Source organism: Salvelinus fontinalis, chromosome 1 (assembly GCF_029448725.1).
Source record: "Salvelinus fontinalis isolate EN_2023a chromosome 1, ASM2944872v1, whole genome shotgun sequence".
NCBI lineage: Eukaryota > Metazoa > Chordata > Actinopteri > Salmoniformes > Salmonidae > Salvelinus > Salvelinus fontinalis.
The window spans coordinates 65,197,379-65,218,686 of record NC_074665.1 but is presented as its reverse complement, the minus strand read 5'-3'; the positions used below and the strand labels follow the sequence as shown (position 1 = coordinate 65,218,686).

The window sequence follows — 21,308 nt, the reverse complement described above, 5'->3', positions numbered from 1 at the left end:
TCCTAAGTTTTCTCTTATCACAGCCATTATTAAACTCTGTAACTGTTTTAAAATCACCATTGGCCTCATTGTTAAATCCCTGAGCAGTTTTCTTCCTTTTTTCTTATCTACAAATAGGTGCCCTTCTTTGCGAGGCATTGGAAAGCTTCCCTGGTCTTTGTGGTTGAATCTGTGTTTGAAATTCACTGCTCTTGCAGATAATTGTATTTGTGGGGTACAGAGATTTGTATTTTTTTTAATAAATGTTTATTTTACCTTTATTTTACTAGGCAAGTCAGTTAAGAACAAATTCTTATTTTCAATGACGACCTAGGAACAGTGGGTTAACGGCCTGTTCAGGGCCAGAACGACAGATTTGTACCTTGTCAGCTCGGGGATTTGAACTTGCAACGGTTACTAGTCCAACACTCTAACCACTAGGTTACCCTGCCGCCCCAGGGATGTGGTAGTCATTCAAAAATTATGTTAACCACTATTATTGCACAAAGAGTGAGTACATACAACTTATTATCTGACTTGTTAAGCACATTTTTACCCCTGAATGTATTTAAACATGCCATAACAATAGGATTGAATACTTATTGACTCAATACATTTCAGCTTTACATTTTGTATTAATTTGTAAACATTTCTCAGAGCAAAATTCCACTTTGACATTGTGTGTAGATCAGTTGCAAAAAAATCGTAATTTAATCAATTTTAAATGCAGCTGTAACACAACAAAATGTGGAAAAACTCAAGGGGTGTGAATACTTTCTAAAGACACAATACAGTAATAGTAGTTCCTAGAAGTTGGTTGAATTAGGGCCCCTTAGTCACAGGTCACAGATGGCAGACAAAGAAAAGTATGAAAGGAAAGATTCACTCATGTGAACTGGTGTTTGGTCTAGTGTCCTTGAAATATATGGTCAAAATGTTTCATAGCATGAATGTATTTTCGCATCTGTGACCATTGAGCACCTCAAGCTTTCATTCTATATTGGAAGAGTAACATAAAGGCATGTATCAAGGTTGGCAAACTACTTAACTATAATAAGTACTATTTTCAACTGTAAAAAAAGTACTGCTTCAGCTTATTATCTGAAGTGAGTGCATTGACGTAGGCTAGAGCAGGGGTGTCAAACATTCGGCCCGAGGGGGGGAACGACCTTAATATAAATCAAATCAAATGTTATTGGTCACATACACATGGTTAGCAGATGTTAATGCGAGTGTAGTGAAATGCTTGTGCTTCTAGTTCCGACAATGCAGTAATAACTAACAAGTAATCTGACCATTTCCCCAACAGCTACCTAATACACACAAATCTAAAGGGGGTGAATGATAATATGTACATATAAATATATGGATGAGCGATTGCCGAACGGCATATGCAAGGTGCAATAGATGGTATAAAATGCAGTATATACGTGTGATATGAGTAATGTAAGATATGTAAACATTATTAAAGTAGCATTATTTAAAGTGGCATTGTTTAAAGTGACTTGTGATCCATTTATTAAAGTGGCCAGGGATTGGCTCTCAATGTAGACAGCAGCCTCACTGAGTTAGTGATTGCTGTTTAGCAGTCTGATGGACTTGAGATAGAAGCTGTTTCTCAATCTCTCGGTCCCAGCTTTGATGCACCTCTATTGACCTCGCCTTCTGGATGGTAGCTGTGTGAACAGGCAGTGGCTCGGGTGGTTGTTGTCCTTGATGATATTTTTGGACTTCCTGTGACATCGGGTGAGGAAGGTGTCATGGAGGGCAGGTAGTTTGGCCCCGGTGATGCATTGTGCAGACCGCACCACTCTCTGGAGAGCCTTGCACAACACCCTCTAGAGAGCCTTGCAGTTGCCGTACCAGACTGTGATACAGCCCGACAGGATGCTCTAGATTGTGCATCTGCAAAGGTTTGTCAGAGTTTTGGGTGACAAGCCAAATTTCTTCAGCTTCCTGAGGTTGAAGAGGCGCTGTTGCGCCTTCTTCACCACACTGTCTGTGTGGGTGGTCCATTTCAGTTTGTCTGTGATGTGTACACCGAGGAACTTAAAACTTTCCACCTTCTCCACTGCTGTCCCTTCAATGTGGATAGGGGGTGCTCCCTCTGCTGTTTCCTGAAGTCCACGATCATCTCCTTTGTTTTGTTGACGTTGTGTGAGAGGTTGTTTTTGTGACACCACACTCCGAGGGCCCTCACCTCCGCCCTGTAGGCTGTCTTGTCGTTGTTTGTAATCAGCCTTGCGAGGCTTAACACAGCAGCCTTGCGAGGGTTAACACGTTTAAATGTTTTACTCACATCGGCAATGGAGAAGGAGAGTGGGGGGGTCGCAGTCCTTGCTAGAGGGCCGCGACCGTGGCAGTGTATTGTCCTCAAAGCGGGCAAAGAAGGTGTTTAGTTTGTCTGGAAGGGTGACGTTGGTGTCCGTGACATGGCTGGTTTTCTTTTTGTGGTCCGTGATTTCCTGTAGACCCTGCCACATACGTCTCGTGTCTGAGCCGTTGAATTGTGAATCCACTTTGTCCCTGTACCAGCATTTTGCTTGTTTGATTGCCTTGCGGAGGGAATAACTACACTGTTTATATTCAGCCATATTCCCAGACCTCTTTCTATGGTTAAATGCGGTGGTTCGCGCTTTCAGTTTTGCACGAATGCCACCATCCATCCACGGTTTCTGATTAGGATAGGTTTTAATAGTCACAGTGCGTACAACATCTCCAATGCAATTCTTTATATACTTACTCACCGAGTCAGCGTATAGGTCGATGTTGTTCTCTGAGGCTGACCGGAACATATCCCAGTCCGCGTGATCAAAACAATCTTGAAGCGTGTGTTCTGATTGGTCAGACCAGCGTTGAATGGTTCTAGTCACTGGTACATCCTGTTTGAGTTTCTGCCTATAAGACGGTAGGAGCAAGATGGCGTCTTGGTCGGATTTTCCGAAGGGAGCGCGGGGGAGGGATTTGTATGCATCGCGGAAGTTAGAGTAGCAGTGATCGAGTGCATTAATCAATATGCTGATAGAATTTAGGTAGCCTTGTTCTCAAATTTGCTTTGTTAAAATCAGCCGGCTACAATAAATGCAGCCTCAGAATATATGGTTTCCAGTTCACATCGAGTCCAGTGAAGTTCCTTGAGGGCCGTCTTGGTGTCTGCTTGAGGAGGAATGTACACAGCTGTGACTATACAGTGCCTTGCAAAAGTATTCATCCTCCCTGGCGTTTATCCTAGTTTGTTGCATTACAACCTGTAATTTAAGTTTATTTTTATTTGGATTTCATGTAATGAACATACACAAAATAGTCCAAATTGGTGAAGTGAAAAAAATAACTTGTTAAAAAAATAATAATAGTAATATTTTTTTTTTTAAATGGTGCGTGCATATGTATTCACCCCCTTTGCTATGAAGCCCCTAAATAACATATGGTGCCACCAATTACCTTCAGAAGTCACATAATTAGTTGAATAAAGTCCACCTGTGTGCAATCTAAGTGTCACATGATCTGTCACATAATCTCAGTATATATACACCTGTTCTAAAAGTCTGCAAAACCACTAAACAAGGGGCACCACCAAGCAAGTGGCACCATGAAGACCAAGGAGCTCTCGAAACAGGTCAGGGACAAAGTTGTGTAGAAGTACAGATCAGGGTTGGGTTATTAAAAAATATCAGAAACTTTGAACATCCCACGGAGCACCATTAAATCCATTATAAAGAAATGGAAAGAATATGGCACTACAACAAACCTGCCAAGAGAGGGCCGCCCACCAAAACTCACGGACCAGGCAAGGAGGGCATTAATCAGAGAGGCAACAAAGAGACCAAAGATAACCCTGAAGGAGCTGCAAAGCTCCACAGCGGAGATTGGAGTATCTGTTCATTGGACCACTTTAATGTTGAGGATGGGGGCGCTGTTGTCACTATTTATGCTAATCGTGTAATTTTTGAAACGGCTTCCCACAAAGTTCTTGATCGTACAATATGCATATTATTATTATTATTGGATAGAAAACAGTCTATAGTTTCTATAGGAGTTGAAATGTTGTCTCTAAGTGGAACAGAAGTCATTCTACAGCAATTTCCCTGACATGGAGTCAGATTTCAGAAATTTTGGCCCCTGATCTGGAGTCAGTTAAAAGGGCACTGTTATTGCTGTGAGTATACGGACACTGCTTACGTCTTCCCCTGGATGCCTTTACGTGATGACGATTTGAATGGGGTCGATTGCGCGTTCACAGGCACTACAAATTAAAAAACCCTGAGGCTAGTCACTCTTTTGGAGCTGCGTCATGCGCCTAGAGGACACCGACCCGCACCTGTTCCAAGCATTAGTGGAGGGAGTAATATTACTCTGGTCATGTTTCTACTCGTTATGGGAGTTAAAAACATCATAAGGTAGTTCATTTAAAGCGTTTTATAGCAATTTATATCCGTTTAGTGCGATTTTGGGACATTTATTTCTGAAACGCTGTGAATTGCTGGGCACGCTTCATCCCGAACGCAGTTGGCATTTCCACATGGCAAGAGGACAGCTTTCCACCAAAAGACGATTGGACCCAAGAAAGGATCCTTTGCCCAAGATACTGATGGAAGAACAGCTCAAAGTAGGACATTTTTATTATGATAAATCGTGTTTCTGTCGAAAAATGTTAGTGGCTTAGGACGCCATGTTTTTTGACGTAGCTTCGCTTGGCGCAAACTGTATTGAAAAGTAAGGATAATTTAAAAAATGTAATTCCGCGATTGTATTAAGAATTAAATTGTCTATCAATCCCTGTCCACCCTATATTTTTTAGTCACGTTTATGAGTATTTATGTATAAGAGTAGATCACTGTCTAATATGGCGCACGGACATTTTCTCACCAGCTGGGCTACATTTCACATTGTCTAACCATGATTTTGGTGGCTAAATATAAACATTTTCGATCAAACTCTATATGGATTGTGTAATATGATGTTACAGGAGTGTCATCTGAAGAATTCTGAGAAGGTTAGTGAAAAAATTAATATATTTTGGCGATGTTGACTTTTATCGCTCACTTTGGCTAGAATCAATGCTGGGCTGCTATGTGCTATGTGCTATGCTAATATAACGATTTATTGTGTTTTCGCTGTAAGACACTTAGAAAATCTGAAATATTGTCTGTATTCACAGGATCTGTGTCTTTCGATTAGTGTATGCTGTGTATTTTTACGAAATGTTTGATGATTAGTAAGTAGGTAAACACGTTGCTCTATGTAGTTATTCTAGTCCATTTGTGACGGTGGGTGCAATTGTAACCTATGCCATCTACCTGAAATATGCACTTTTTTCTAACAAAACCTATCCCATACCATAAATATGTTATCAGACTGTCATCTGATGAGTTTTTTTCTTGGTTAGGGGCTATAAATATCTTAGTTTAGCCGAATTGGTGATAGCTACTGGTGTTGGTGGACAAATAAAAGATGGTGGATTATGCTAATGTGTTTTTAGGTAATAGATGTACATCTTTACATATTGTGTCTTCCCTGTAAAACATTTAAAAAATCGGACATGTTGGCTGGATTCACAAGATCTGTGTCTTTCATTAGCTGTATTGGACTTTAATGTGTGAAAGTTAAATATTTAAAAAAAATATTTTTTTTGAATTTCGCGGCACTGGTTTTTCAGTGGGGGTGGGGGGGGAGTGCCGCTAGCGGCACCCTCATCCTAGACAGGTTAAGCAGTACACTGCACAGAGCTGGGCTTTACGGAAGAGTGGCCAGAAAATGCCATTGCTTTAAGAAAAAAATAAGCAAACACGTTTCGTGTTCACCAAAAGGCATGTGGGAGACTACCCAAACATATGGAAGAAGGTACTCTGGTCAGATGGCCATCAAGAAAAACGCTATGTCTGGCGCAAACTTAAGTGTAGGGGGCAGTATTTTCATTTTTTGGCAGAAAAACGTACCCATTTGAAACTGCCTATTTCTCAGCCCCCAAAACTAGAATATGCATATAATTGTCAGATTAGGATAGAAAACACTCTAAAGTTTCCAAAACTGTCAACATTTTGTCTGTGAGTTTAACAGAACTGATATTGCAGGCTAAAACCTGAGGAAAATCCAACCAGGAAGTGCCTCTGTTTTTGAAACCTCTCTGTTCTTATGCAACCCTATTAACAATTTAAAGGGATATCAACCATATTCCTTTTTCTAAGGCTTCCCTAAGCTGTCAACAGCCTTTAGACATAGTTTCAGGCTTTTATTTTGAAAAATGAGCGAGAGCGATCACATTGCGTAAGTGGATAGGTGGGGGCTCTCAGAGTGAGTTGTGCACAACAGAGAAAGGCGGCCATTGTTACTCCCGGTCCTAGTGAAAAACCAACACTCCCGGTTGATATATTATCGAATAGATATTTGAAAAACAACATGAGGATTGATTATAAAAAACGTTTGACATGTTTCTGTGGACATAATGGATATTATCTGGAATTTTTGTCTGCGTTGTCGTGAACGCTTTTTCCTGTGGATTTCTCAGCATAACGCGCAAAACGAACGGAGGTATTTGGATATAAAAATATCTTTATGGAACAAAAGGAACATTTGTTGTCTAACTGGGAGTCTCATGAGTGAAAACATCCGAAGATCATCAAAGGTAAACGATTAATTTGATTGCTTTTCTGATTTTCGTGACCAAGTTACCTGATGCTAAGTGTACTTAATGTTTTGTCGAGCGATCGATAAACTTACACAAACGCTTGTATTGCTTTCGCTGTAAAGCACAATTTCAACATCTGAGACGACAGGTGGATTAACAAAAGGCTAAGCTGTGTTTTGCAATATTGCACTTGTGATTTCATGAATATGAATATTTTCTAGTAATATTATATTACTGTGGTGCTATGCTATTCAGCGTTGATGACAATTATCCCGGATCCGGGATGGGTGGTTTAGAAAGGGAAATTCTTGAGGGAAACCTGTTTCAGTCTTCCAGAGATTTGAGACTGGGACGGAGGTTCACCTTCCAGCAGGACAATGACCCTAAGCCCTAAGCATACTGCTAAAGCAACACTCGAGTGGTTTAAGGGGAAACGTTTCTTGGAATTGCCTAGTCAAAGCCTAGACCTCAATCCAATTGAGAATCTGTGGTATGACTTAAAGACTGCTGTACACCAGCGGAACCAACCCAACTTGAAGGAGCTGGAGCAATCCCAGTGGCTAGATGTGCCAAGCTTATAGAGACATACCCCAAGAGACTTGCAGATGTAATTGCTTCAAAAGGTGGCTCTACAAAGTATTGACTTTGGGGGTGGTGAATAGTTATGCACGCTCAAGTTTTCAGGTTTTTTGTCTTATTTCTTGTTTGTTTCGCAATAAAAAATATTTTGCATCTTCAAAGCGGTAGGCATGTTGTGTAAATCAAATGATACAAACCCCTCCAAAAATACATTTTAATTCCAGGTTGTAAGGCAACAAAATAGGAAAAATGCCAAGGTGGTGAATACTTTCGCAAGCCACTGTAACTGACGAGAATTCTATTGGGGGGTAAAATGGCCGGCATTTAATTGTAAGGAATTCTAGGTCAGGTGAGTTCCTGTATGTTATGGTTACACCATGAGTTGTTAATCATGAAGCATACACTCCCGCCCTTCCTCTTCCCAGAGAGGTATTTATCTCTGTCAGCACGATTCACTTAACCCTCCTGTTGTGTTCGTTTCATGTTAATTAATTCTGTGTTCCCGGTCCAAAATGACTGCACCATTAAAGCTGATAATAAATCCATAATAATACATATATTTGTTATGTATGGTACGACGTGCTGTTCGTCATACTGTATGTTGTTATGGTTTGCAACAGTGTGCTGTTTGACAGATGAATGGGTTGTCAGGATGAGTGCCACATGTCATTAAACGAGAGAGTGATGTGCAATGTGAAACTGTGCGGATGTGCATTCTTTGACAGCTAAGCTAGATATAACATTGGCGACGAAGATGGCTGAATTCAGCTTACCACCACCAGAACCATTCCTCGCGGTGCATGGCGAACCTCCAGTCCCGTGGAATAACTGACTTGAAAGTTTTAACACTTATCTCAAAGCTATGGACTTTTCTACAATCTCCGACAAGCGGAGGACAGCACTGCTCTCTCACTGCCTCGGTACAGAGGGACAGAGGATTTTCAGAGCGCTTGGATCGGCTCCTATATTCACATCTGCAGTCAGCCTCCTACGGAACCACTTCGTTGGGAAAGAGTGAGTGATCCTCCGACGCTACCGGTTATAGAAAAGACACCAATGCCTGGGTGAGTCCATTCAAAGCTGCGTGGCTAGATCATCAGGGATCAGCTGATAGAGGGGACATTATGTGAAAAGACAAGAGAGACACTGCTTTTGGAATCGGATAATTTACAACTTGATGGAGCTATTAAAATAGCACTCCACGTTGAAGCAGCTTTGGAATGCTCTACTATGTTAACAGACAGCTCTGCAGGATACACTTGGCCCCCAGCCATTCTCACACAGCAGCTTCAGCCCGAGCATGCGCACTACAATGATCACACGCTGCGCATGCCCTCCCACGTCGATAGCTGCATGGACACAGACACCAGCATGCCTGTGCAGCAGGCACACAGACAAACAAACCGAAGTAGCAGTGGCAACTGTGGGGCTAGCTCTCACAATTCAAGGGCTTCAAACTGCCCAGCCCGTGGGAAAATATGCAAGAACTGTTCAAAATACAATCACTTTGCTAAAGTGTGTCGTTCTGCCCCAGCTGCTAGTTCCACCCAGGACAGGCCCTTATTTTCATCTTGCTCTCAACATGAACACACTGAAATACGAACCGTCTCCACTAACCATGTATCCTTCAAGACATGCACTGTGCAGCTGGGCCCTCCACTGCCCTGTGTGGGTATGGGAGAGCCAAGATAGACATTGCAGGCACCCTCCAGGTCCCAGGGCATTACAGCGCCAAGCACGTGCCATCATTCACATTTCACGTTGCAAAGCGGGGTGCCAACCTCCTGATTCTCGACCTCTTCTTAAGCTTGGGGTTCACACTGAGAGATGACAGTGGGTCAGCTATCCACCAAGTTACTGGATTTCAAACTTGGTCATCACAACCAAAACGTCAGGTGGAATCCGGACCTGTGTTGATCTCAGTGCTGTGTACAAGACTGTTGTCCCGGATAACTACCCCTTGCCTACAGCTGAGGAGCTGACCGCACAGTTTCATGGCTCCACGGTCTTCACAAAGCTCGACCTGCGTCAGGGTTATCTTTAGGTGCCCCTCCACCCAACCAGCAGAGACCTCACAGCCTTTGTCACACATGCTGGTGTGTTCAGATATACATGCATGGCTTTAGGACTTAGCTCCGCCCCCAGCTGCTTCCAGAAGGTGATGAGCATCATCCTCACTGGAATACCCAGGGTGGCAGTCTATCTGGATGACATTATCGTCCACAGCCCTGACCTCCACATCCATAACCATTGACTCCAAAGAGTATTCAGTGCTCTACTGCGGAACAACCTGACCCTGAATGGTGGCAAGTGCACCTTTTGAAGCTTCAGCCGTCGAGTTTGTGAGTTTCCGCCTGTTGGCCAAATGCATTGCCCCACTCATGTCGAACATTGAAGCCATCCTCCGCATCCTGGAACTGACCTCAGCCTCTCAGGTGGCCTCATTCTTGAGCATGACAGCCTACTACCTCCGGTTTCTGACCCACTACTCTCAGACCACAGCGCCCCTGTGCCAGCTCCTCAAGAAGGACGAGCCTGGACGGCAGCCTGCTCAGACTCAATAAAGAGCCAGCGCAAGTTTTGGCTCACTTTAACCACGTCTGCCCCACCATTGTCACCTGTGACGCCTCAGCTGGAGCACTAGGAGCTGACCTCTCATAGCTGCAGAATGGCATTGAGAGGCCCGTCGCCTTCGCCTCAAGGGCCCTGAGCACCACTGAACAACGGTACTCTGTGGGCGAACGAGAAGCACTAGCCTGTGTCTGGACGTGTGTAAGGTGGCACCTCTACCTATACGGCCAGCTGTTCACGCTCCAAACTAACCAACAGTCCCTCAAAACACTACTGTCAGCATCAGGAACTGGAGGATAGCTATGCAAAAAAAACATTTGAAGCATGCTCACTCTACCAGCACAAAGAGCTCGGTCAAATGCTCTACACTCCCCTTCAGTCAGCCGTCTCACTGGAGGAGCAGAAGTAAGCATCGGAACAGGATACCACACTGTCTACCCTGTGCACCTACATACGCACTGGATGGCCAGCATGTGTGCCGGAAGAGCTGGCGACTTTCGCCAGGGTGAAGCACAAACTTTCTTGCTGGGAAGAAGTCTGTGTCTCTCGAGGGTTTTGCACTGTGGTCCCGAGTGGCCTGCGTGCACATGTTCTATCAATGGCGCACGAGGGTCACTTGGGCATAGGTCAAGCAGCAACGTCGAGACCTTGTGTGGTGGCCAGGCATCGACCATGACATTGAAGCCCTGGATAGTGCTGCATGCCTCCTCAGTGGGAAAACAGGAAAGTCCACCCCACCCCCCCTGCAGCATCTCACGTGGCCGTCCTGTCCCTGGGAGCACATCCAGCTGGACATCTGTGGCGAGATCCATGGCCATGCAGTCCCTCACCATCAGCACTTCCTGGTGGTGGCACATGACCTCCACTCTAAGTGGCCAGAAGTGGTTCCTGTCGGAACTGTCACAACACAGGCCATCGTGGACATCCTAGACAGCCTGTTCACAAGGTGGGGCTTACCCCTCACCCTCACCACGGACAACAGGCCCCAGCTGACCTCGAGTTCTCCTCCTATCTCAGCAACAAGGGAATCAAACACATCCGCACGGCCTACTACAACCCACAAGCTAACCGAAGGGTGGAACGCTTCAACCAAATGCTGAAGAACGGCATCAGAGCGCACCTGGTCCAGGGATGCACGTTCCAAACTGCTTTGAACCAAACGCTAATGCACTACAGAGCAAGAAAACACACAACAACACAGGTCTCCCCAGCATCTCTCATGCTAGGTGGTGAGATGGAACTGCCACTGGACAGACTCATAACACAGACAGTAGCGGAACCTATTTGCTATTTATGGCCTGTAGGCCTCATTGACCTGAGCTCATACAACTCGTTTTTGGAGTAAAAAAAAGCATAATGTATGGATTATTTTGACTATAACAAATACTCAGATGAAACATATTGTGCTATTTATCACAGACTACTTTGTGTCAAAGTTTAACAAGGACTCTCTCCTCCTCACCAGTGTCATGATCAAAGATATGATCAAGAGCCTCACATACAGTATATCGTTTGGTCATTGTGCTGCCACAGAATGAATTGTGAGCAAGGCCTCAAAAAAGCTTTACATACCAGAGCTGCTAGAAAAGTTCTAAAAATTATTGAAACAATGTTGCGATTGTTTGTGAGAATGCCAACAGGTGTTGTTCCCGTGGGGGAAAGATTCTATTGGGGTTCCCGTAGGGGTTGCCATGGAAGCCAAGAAGGGGAGTGAGGTGTGTGTGTGTGTGTGTGTGTGTGTGTGTGTGTGCGTGTGCGCTCAAACACACATGCATATGGGGATCTGGGAGAGGGAGTGTGTCCATCTGATGAATGGGCATGTGCCTGAACTCAATTTCATACACTAATTGTAGTTTCACCTATTTTTTTCAAATGACCGGCCATTTTTGACCGGGAACACCACAGGTGTACAAAAGTTAAATAAAACACCCAAAATGTAATGAAAATCATCAAAATGTATTTTGTGTGTTCAGATGCCCTGGGTGGACAAAGTCATGGAACCTTATGACAATCAGATTAAATGAGCTACATTTTTCAGAGAGAGAACTTGTAAATCGGTCCAATTCGACCTGAACACAGCAGGAGCATTAAAATGACTGAAACCAATTCAAAATTGTGTGGAAATTATTATTGACCTACATTCATACAGTTTTTTGACTGTGTCCAGCTCGCTAATAATCAACTAAATGAAAGCTAGACAGTCAGGGAGCATAGAAAATTCCCCAAAACGATGGATAGAGGACAATGTTTTGCACATTTTGACAGCGAAGAAATATAATCAATTGAGACAGTGTGGCCCTCCGGACCTCGTTGAAGACCGAATGCACCCCCCTGGGAAAAATTTGTTTGACACCCCGGGGATGGAGTATTGATATTGTGCAGCATTTACAGTTGCCATGGTACAAATCTATGAATTTCACAAAAGAAGATGGCCTAATTTCAACACATTCCAGTGAGCTGAGCTACAGATGAAAAGTAGGGCAGGATTGGACAGTTTGGTTAAACACAGTGCTGCAATATAACTACACTGATATCTCTTTGTCAGAAACTCACAGGGGCACAAAATAACAAAATAAATCAAACATCAAAATCCTAACTTACTTTCTGATGGCAATCACAGTTTTCAGGGTTTTACTTTAATTATTTTATGTTTCTATAGACCATAGCATGAATAAGACATTATTCTACCCAGAGGCCTCCCCAATAATAATAATAAATATAGGGGAGAATGGGGTAAGATTTTTTTATTTTTCACTCCATCAAGAGAAATATAGTACTCTTGCAAACAAAGATATCTACATATATTTCAGAATTAATGTAAACATTACAGTTTTGAAAACATAACTTGGGATTATATCCTGCCTGTTTGGCCCTGTCCGGGGGTCTCATCGGACGGGGCCACAGTGTCTCCCGACCCCACCTGTCTCAGCCTCCAGTATTTATGCTGCAATAGTTTATGTGTCAGGTGGCTAGGGTCAGTCTGTTATGTCTGGAGTATTTCTCCTGTCTTATCTGGTGTCCTGTGTGAATTTAAGTATGCTCTCTAATTCTCTTTCTGTCTGTCTGTCTGTCTGTCTGTCTGTCTGTCTGTCTGTCTGTCTGTCTGTCTGTCTGTCTGTCTGTCTGTCCTTCTCTCTCTCGGAGGAGCTGAGCCCTAGGACCATGCATCAGGACTACCTGGCCTGATGCATCCTTGCTGTCCCCAGTCCACCTGGTCGTGCTGCTGCTTCAGTTTTAACAGTTCTGCCTGCGGCTATGGAACCCTGACCTGTTCACCGGAGGTGCTATTTGCTGTTTTCAACTCTCTGGAGACAGCAGGAGTGGTAGAGATAATTTGAATGATCGGCTATGAAAAGCCAACTGACATTTACTCCTGAGGTGAGGACCTGTTGCACCCTCTAGAACCACTGTGATGTATTATTATTTGACCCTGCTGGTCATCTATGAACATTTGAACATCTTGGCCATGTTCTGTTATAATCTCCACCCGGCACAGCCAGAAGAGGACTGGCCACCCCTCATAGCCTCGTTCCTCTCTAGGTTTCTTCCTAGGTTCTGGCCTTTCTAGGGAGTTTTTCCTAGCCACCGGGCTTCTACACCTGCATTGCTTGCTGTTTGGGGTTATAGGCTGGGTTTCTATACAGAACTTTGTGTAAGAAGGGCTTAATAAATACATTTGATTGATTGATTAATGTATGTAGTGTCCAAACGCTACTGAAGGAGACTTACCCAAACGTGCAATTTGTGCACTGTTACGCACACCAACTGAATCTAGCACTTCAGCAACTTTGTGCTGGTAGAGTGAACATGCTTACAATGTTTTTTTTGCAGACCTATCCTCCTTTTCCATCTTTTTCACGGGCTCACCCAAAAGACTCTCCGCTCTCGCGGAATCAACGAACAGACGGGTCCCCAGACCACTGGGTACATGATGTAACTTCAAAAGCACTACCGTCAATGCTGTGTGGGAGGACCGTGGGGCACTGGCCCAGTGCATGGAGGACATCCACACGCAGCCTGGATGGGATGAGATCACCATTAGCGAGGCTTATGGCCTTTCCATGAAACTCAAGGATCCCACATTTCTGCAACTGCTCGAGTTCTTTTCCGTGGTCATGCCAGAGGTGGATGTTTTGTACAACATAATGCAGAAACGAACCATTGATGCAGCAGGAATCGCCGGCGCAATCAACAACTTCAAGGTGAACATTCAAAACATTTGCGAGCAAACTGATGCACTTGCCAAAGGACATGTTGTTGCCACTGAACCAAGACGGAGAAAACTTAACACTGCACCCGTGATGGAGGCACGCGACACAATCGCTGCTCATGTGCAAGAAAGGTTTTCTGAAAGTGACCCCTTAATTGCAGCAACGTTGGTGGACAGGTCATTTTCCCCCCAGTATGTACATTCCTTTCCGACTGCAGAACTCCAGTGTGCTTCCAAGCTATGGCCTGTGGGCAACCAGGAGAAGATGAAAATGGAGCTGTCCACTCTCTACCGGCATCCTGAGCTGCACACTGGAAAGACAGCACTTTCTTTATTGAAATCCATCTACGAGAACAACCTGCAGGAGACCATGTCTGAGATGGTCTCTCTTCAACCACAAAGTTTAGAGAGAAACTTTTCTACCCTTAAAAGGACAAAAGCCTTCACAAGTAACTCCATGGGCCAGAAAAGGTTAAATGCATTGGCCATGCTGTCAATCCAGCATGACTTCATCCAGAGAATGCCAGACTTTGATGACAAAGTAATTGAGAAGTTTGCCCACAAAAAGGACCATCGTGCCAACTTCCTGTTCAAGTGAGCACAGCACAACAAGGGTGAGTCCAAAAGTATGTCTAGTATGCTGCTGCATAAGTGATGTAATATGCCAGGGAGATATGTATACTGTAGCTAAGAAAGTAATATTAAGTGTATGTTGTGTAGTAAGCAGTTAGTAGCCCATGGGGCGACAGGTAACCTAGTGGCTAGAGCGTTGGCCTTGTAACCAAAAGGTTGTAAGATTGAATCCCAGAGCTGACAAAGTAAAATTCTGTCTTTCTACCCCTGAACAAGGCAGTTCAGGGGCAGTTCACTGTTCCTAGGCCGTCATTGAAAATAAGAATTTGTTCTTAACTGACTTGCCTAGTTAAATAAAGGTAAAAAAAAAAAAAAAAATGTGTCTCACCCTAATAATTTGGTCTATTTTCCCCTCTTAATTTTGCCGACTGTTCTGACTTAGTGGTGCGCATGTAACCTTTAGCTTGTTTTAGAGAAATGTAATCATCAAATATTGTAAGAGCTTTCATTGTCTGCTTATGTTCCCCTGTTAATTTTGCCTACTGTTCGGACTTGGTGTATAGGGAGAATACTGTAAGAACGGCCCATGTTCTGAATTATGTCGATGTCCATTTTAAAAGTGCTGAACGAATAGGCATATAGCCTACTGTTCTGAATTGGTAGTGCACATGTAACCTATAGCCTGTTTTAGAGAAATGTAATTATTTATATTGTAAGAGCTTTCATTGTCTGCTTATGTGACCCCGTTATTTATCTTTCGGTTCTGACTTGGTGTACAGGGAGAACACTGTAAGAACGGCCCATGTTCTGAGTTATGTCGATGTCCATTTCAAAGCTCCACTCTGGAGACAGCTTTATGTAGACCCTAAACGTTTGTGGGCACCATTTGTCAGTTATAGTGCAATTAATGTGTTGTCTAGAGTTGTGTAGTGGCTTCGTTGGCATGCATCTAAAAAAAATGTTTTTGCCCCACCAAGATTGACACACAATTAATTGAACACAATTAATTAATTTGACTTGGTGAAAATCTGTTTCTTGCTTAGCACTTTTTCCTTCACAAACTCCATGAAATGATGACCTCTTCCTAAATATTTTGTCAAATGATACATTTTGTGTATGGTTTCCTTGAAACATGGGTGGCTTAATTGACCCCTTTGGCTCAAATGACCCCACTCTCCCCTACAGCTGAATACACAATAAATGCATGTCAATGGATTAAAACTATAATGCGCATACATCGATTGTCAACATTATCTTTAAAGAGAAGAACTTTCAGCAGCACACTGATAATGACTGTGGGTGAGCATACAATAAGAGAAGCACTTTCAGCAGCACACTGATAATGACTGTGGGTGAGCATACAATAAGAGAAGCACTTTCAGCAGCACACTGATAATGACTGTGGGTGAGCATACAATAAGAGAAGCACTTTCAGCAGCACACTGATAATGACTGTGGGTGAGCATACAATAAGAGAAGCACTTTCAGCAGCACACTGATAATGACTGTGGGTGAGCATACAATAAGAGAAGCACTTTCAGTAGCACACTGATAATGACTGTGGGTGAGCATACAATAAGAGAAGCACTTTCAGCAGCACACTGATAATGACTGTGGGTGAGCATACAATAAGAGAAGCACTTTCAGTAGCACACTGATAATGACTGTGGGTGAGCATACAATAAGAGAAGCACTTTCAGCAGCACACTGATAATGACTGTGGGTGAGCATACAACAAGAGAAGCACTTTCAGTAGCACGCTGATAATGACTGTGGGTGAGCATACAATAAGAGAAGCACTTTCAACAGCACACTGATAATGACTGTGGGTGAGCATACAATAAGAGAAGCACTTTCAGCAGCACACTGATAATGACTGTGGGTGAGCATATAATAAGAGAAGCACTTTCAGCAGCACACTGATAATGACTGTGGGTGAGCATACAATAAGAGAAGCACCTTCAGCAGCACACTGATAATGACTGTGGGTGAGCATACAATAAGAGAAGCACCTTCAGCAGCACACTGATAATGACTGAGGGTGAGCATACAATAAGAGAAGCACTTTCAGCAGCACACTGATAATGACTGTGGGTGAGCATACAGAGCATACAATAAGAGAAACACCTTCAGCAGCACACTGATAATGACTGTGGGTGAGCATACAATAAGAGAAGCACTTTCAGCAGCACACTGATAATGACTGTGGGTGAGCATACAATAAGAGAAGCACCTTCAGCAGCACACTGATAATGACTGAGGGTGAGCATACAATAAGCGACAAACAAATATGATGATGACTAATTCATTATTAGCCCTAGCTAGCCTTAACATGTCTCCCAGTCTCCCAGTCAATTAGCTCTATTTTTCTGCATCAGATAGCGGGGAGGGAAGCAGGCAGGAACCACCCTGATCCCATATGAGTTAGATGCAATCATATGCTCCCCTCGCCATGCCTAACACCCACCATCTGGGGCTAGACAAGGTTGATCAAACCCTGGAGCTTTCCCCACACTGTCCCACTCCCCCGAACAGAGGGCTGCAATGTGATCATCAACACACACACACACACATGCACACACACACTGGCCAGTCATTCTCACAGTACAATCAGATGTATTGACCACAACATGGGGTGAAGAGGTCCGCACTCTTGGCATCAGGTCCGCACTCTCCGCACTCTTGGTAATTATTTACTCTTAGCCCCCAAGATGGCCAATATGGTCCCAACTCCAACTGTGTCTTCATCCACTGTCAAGACTCTACAGTATGTTGATGTTGTATAGAGTTTCTAACAAATGAGCATTTAGTATTTTTTTTAAGACATTCTTTCTTTGTTTGTGGTTTGAATTGAATAATAAAAAGAGATCAAACATAACGGTGTTGGGTTGTCTTACCTTTGGGTACTGTTGAACTGGGATTAGTACTCTTTCCAAGAGCTTGATGTTTTTGTTACTGATGACATCGAGGTATTTCTTCACGTCACCATCTTTTCTCAACTCATCCCCCTCATACTTTGTGATTTCTGTAGGAAAAGGTATTGAGAATAAATGATTAGGTATACAAACAGAACTTCAACAGAACGGTTAAACAACCTTCCTCAACATCCTTATCATTGACAGAGAAGACCTGGGTTCAAATGGTAGCCTATTTGTTTTCTTTATTGGACGCCCATAGTGTCTCTTTGGTTCTCCTTGGTTCTCCTTGCTTCCACTGTGCCATCAAATGCAGCTTACTTATTTGTAATATAATGTGAACCGAGATCTGTGACAGCGTAATCAGGATAATTCAGTCACTAAGCATACCTTCCGACTGGTCATCATAATCAAAGTTTTTTCTAGTGTCTAAATGGTGAGAGGAGTAGTTGACATGAGCTGTCAGGTCAAGCATACATAACCTGTTTGAGTGAGACAGTCATGAGTTGGGAACCCACTGCACCGAACAGTGATTTCTTGCTTGATAAATTTTATAGCACTTGAGAGAGTTGAGTAAAAGGCATAGAGCCACGAAACAGGAGATGGAAATGAAGCTGTCACCTGTCCTCTCTGGGGATACCACTCTGTCACTGGCAAATTAATGCTCAGCAGAAATATGAATTATCAACCCGCGCCCTGCGCCGCTCTTGTAGAACAATACTAGGGAGACCTGGGCAAGGGAAAGATAGGAAGACAAGCAGCAGGCAGTGGGGTGATCTCTCACTAGGACAGCCACCCCCTCCTCTTGTCCTCAGCAGTTCTGATCTAGAGCAATGTAGCTCCATCTATTTCTACACTTCTATGAGAAACAAAAGGTGTGAGGAAAATGGGGGTAAAGTGCATCCTGTTGCCAGAGCTTCCTAGCAGGAGGCTTTTGGTTGAGGGTGGGGGATGGCATGGTTGTGTAATGTGCTACTGCATTTGTCTCAGTTGCAGATGAACCTGAAAGGCTTTGTTCCTTCTAAAACTCCAGAAATTCTACAGCAGAATGATGCTTCTATTCTACATTCCATTCAGGCCTTAAGCCTCTGTGTAGGATGATAGTTATAATACCAAGGGAAAAATGAATAGTGAAAGCAAAGTAAAGCAACTCAAAATAAGCCTATAGCATACAGCTTGTAAGGGTAAAACAACGCTCATGAGAGGAATTCTGGACATACTGGAGCACGTACTGTATAACCTGAGCAGGGTTGAATTCACCGGTTTCCAGGCTTTGCCTCTTCTCTGCTTTCCCCTGAAAACCGAAAGCTTCTGGTTTCTCTGGCCCTGCTGAGGGTGCGTACAGTATGACTCTTTGGGCTAGATTCAATCAATGCCTCTGTCATACTATGCAGTATACATTTTTACAAACTACCTGTGTCCACAGAACACACACAAAGTAGAAGCACCTGTGAGGGGAATCTACTGTACCGAGTTGTGTAGCCAAAATGTACTTTTGTTTAACCATTGGGGACAACACACCATAAATGCTGCAAATCGCGTTTGATTGAAATGCGCTGCTTGTGGCCCTAACTGTTAGTGTGTGTAATGATATTTTGGGGAGAACTGTACATTGTGTCTCCACAATGAAAGCCAAGCTTACAAAGTCTGGAATGTTGGCTCCGGTTCAGGCTATGCAGTTCCCTGTGTGAAGAAGGAACCACATGACATTTCAAGAGTCTGGCTGTAGAGTAATCAACTCATTATGGTCTGATTTATGTTTCCAGCTACTGTAGTTGGGTTTCCTTGATGTCTTTCCTGCATATTAAACATCTTGGCTTCATTCCTCAATTTTTCGTCAGTCCTTTATCCTTTACTGTCATCAATGCCCTCTGAAAAACACTGATGTTGCTTTATGTCAAGGTACTAGGACCTACATTCAGATCTAATGTCGGTAATACTTAGGTTTCAGTCGAATGGATTTATCAGACATCGCTGATCGTGCGTTTCCCAGACTGACAGGAAAGTCCCAGTAATGTGGTTGATTCAGATTGAACTACATGGCTCTTTCAAACATGACAGAATCCGTTTGATTGTATCACATGTGCTAGGGAGATTCTTCGGATTGGAACACACTGCCAGTGCTGTCTTGTTCCCACAAACTCACTTGTTTCAACAGTCTCACATAAAGGAGCTAAACTGAGCTCCTAATGAGACATTTCCAGTGTGTGCCGCTTTGAAAACGCCATGATGTTGTGAATTTGATTCAGCAAAGCTAGTGTCTGGTTATAGGAGTGTTGAGGCTGTAGCAAACACCACAATTTTAAACTGCCTTTATGTACCAAACTGAAAAGGGTTTAGAGAGCTTTCCTACTTTGGAGTGAAACTTATCCATATAATTATTTCTAAACACTGTGACAATTTTATTGTCCCAGGGATTCACATAAGATCATTTTAGCAAAAATGAAATTATGCTGAGGTACCGAGAAAAACACTTTTAATCACCTCCTCTCCACGTACACACACTTACAGAGGCCAAGCTGAGAAGCGTTGAACATGGAGAATTGTGATCTCCTCGTCCTGCTCACCAACCTTTCTGACTCTGAAAGGAGCAACCCACTGCTAAGTGAAATCAGAATTCTTACTCATACTCTCCAACACCTGCTGACACCAGCCACTATGTACCCTTTAATCCCTAACATCTGCTGATTCCATATGCTCTGGCTGGCTTGGTGACACCTGCCTTCTCCAGGGGATGTAGTAAAGTAGGCAGGTGACCTCAGGCCGAAGGCAGGCAGGTCTCACACAGATATCTAACTTTTTAAATATTTAAAAGAGCCAGCTGAGATGGTACGAGCAAGAAGGCCCTTTGCGAATACAGAATTTGGAAAGGTTTGACTAGTTATTCTCTTGAAAAAAATACTGATTTGAACTGCCTATGAGCCGCAGATTTTAAAAACCATTGAATATGAGCCATTAAATTTAACAACAATAAACACAAGGACATCCATCCTTTTGTCATATTGGTTCTATAGAAAACAATGTTACCAATAACCATTGAAATACTGATAGTTATTTAATGTATTGTGCAAACCTAACATGGATACGTTCTGAATGTACAGTAATGGCCTTCTATTTTTAAAGCAAAATGTGGAGGCAGCAAACTGTTACTGTCACTAATAAGCCTTGCACTGTTATGTCTGTAAAAACCAAGGTAATAAGTAGCATCTACATAGCATGGCTCTTGCAACGCCAGGCCAGTGGGTTTGAGTCCCGGACCCACCAATACGTGAAACATGTATGCATGCTTGACTGTAAGTCACTTTGGATAAATGCGTCTGTTAAATTGCCTACATTATTACATGTCAAATGTGAAAATGTCTCTGGGTTGACAGCAGCGTTTCTTTCTTTCTGGTCCTGACGAGAAGAAAAAAATCTGTTGGGGGAAGTTCTCTTCTGCACTGTTCAACCAATCCAGTAAATGATGTGGATGAGGGGATAAGACCAAGCGTTGCTTTGCTCTGTTAAGTCCAAAAGCGGAAGCCGCGTCACAGGCTCTTTCCGGAAGCCACAGGCTCTTTCCAATTCCCTTGAAAATCGGATGCATCCGGTTGTTAACATCCCTGCTGAGGGTAGTGCTTTAGAAACAAGTACTTAAAACCTCTTCGGGCTAGGGGGCGGTGTTTTCACATCCGGATGAAAAGCGTGCCCAAAGTAAACTGCCTGCTACTCAGTTCCAGAAGCTAGGATATTGCATATAATTGGTAGATTTGGATAGAAAACACTAAAGTTTCTAAAACTGTTAAAATTATGTCTGTGAGTATAACACAACTTATTTGGCAGGCGAAACCCGAGGACAAACCATCCAGGATTTTTG

At 43.3% G+C, this 21,308-nt stretch overlaps 1 protein-coding gene across 1 annotated transcript in view; it reads right to left on the bottom strand.

Annotated features, from left to right (window-relative positions):
• Nucleotides 1-21,308, bottom strand: part of LOC129859854 (KH domain-containing, RNA-binding, signal transduction-associated protein 2-like) — a 121,836-nt gene that overhangs the window by 77,188 nt on the left and 23,340 nt on the right. The window contains exon 2 of the mRNA XM_055930038.1: nt 17,435-17,562. Within this exon, the coding sequence (XP_055786013.1) occupies nt 17,435-17,562 (128 nt within the window). The remainder of the gene's footprint in view (nt 1-17,434; nt 17,563-21,308) is intronic.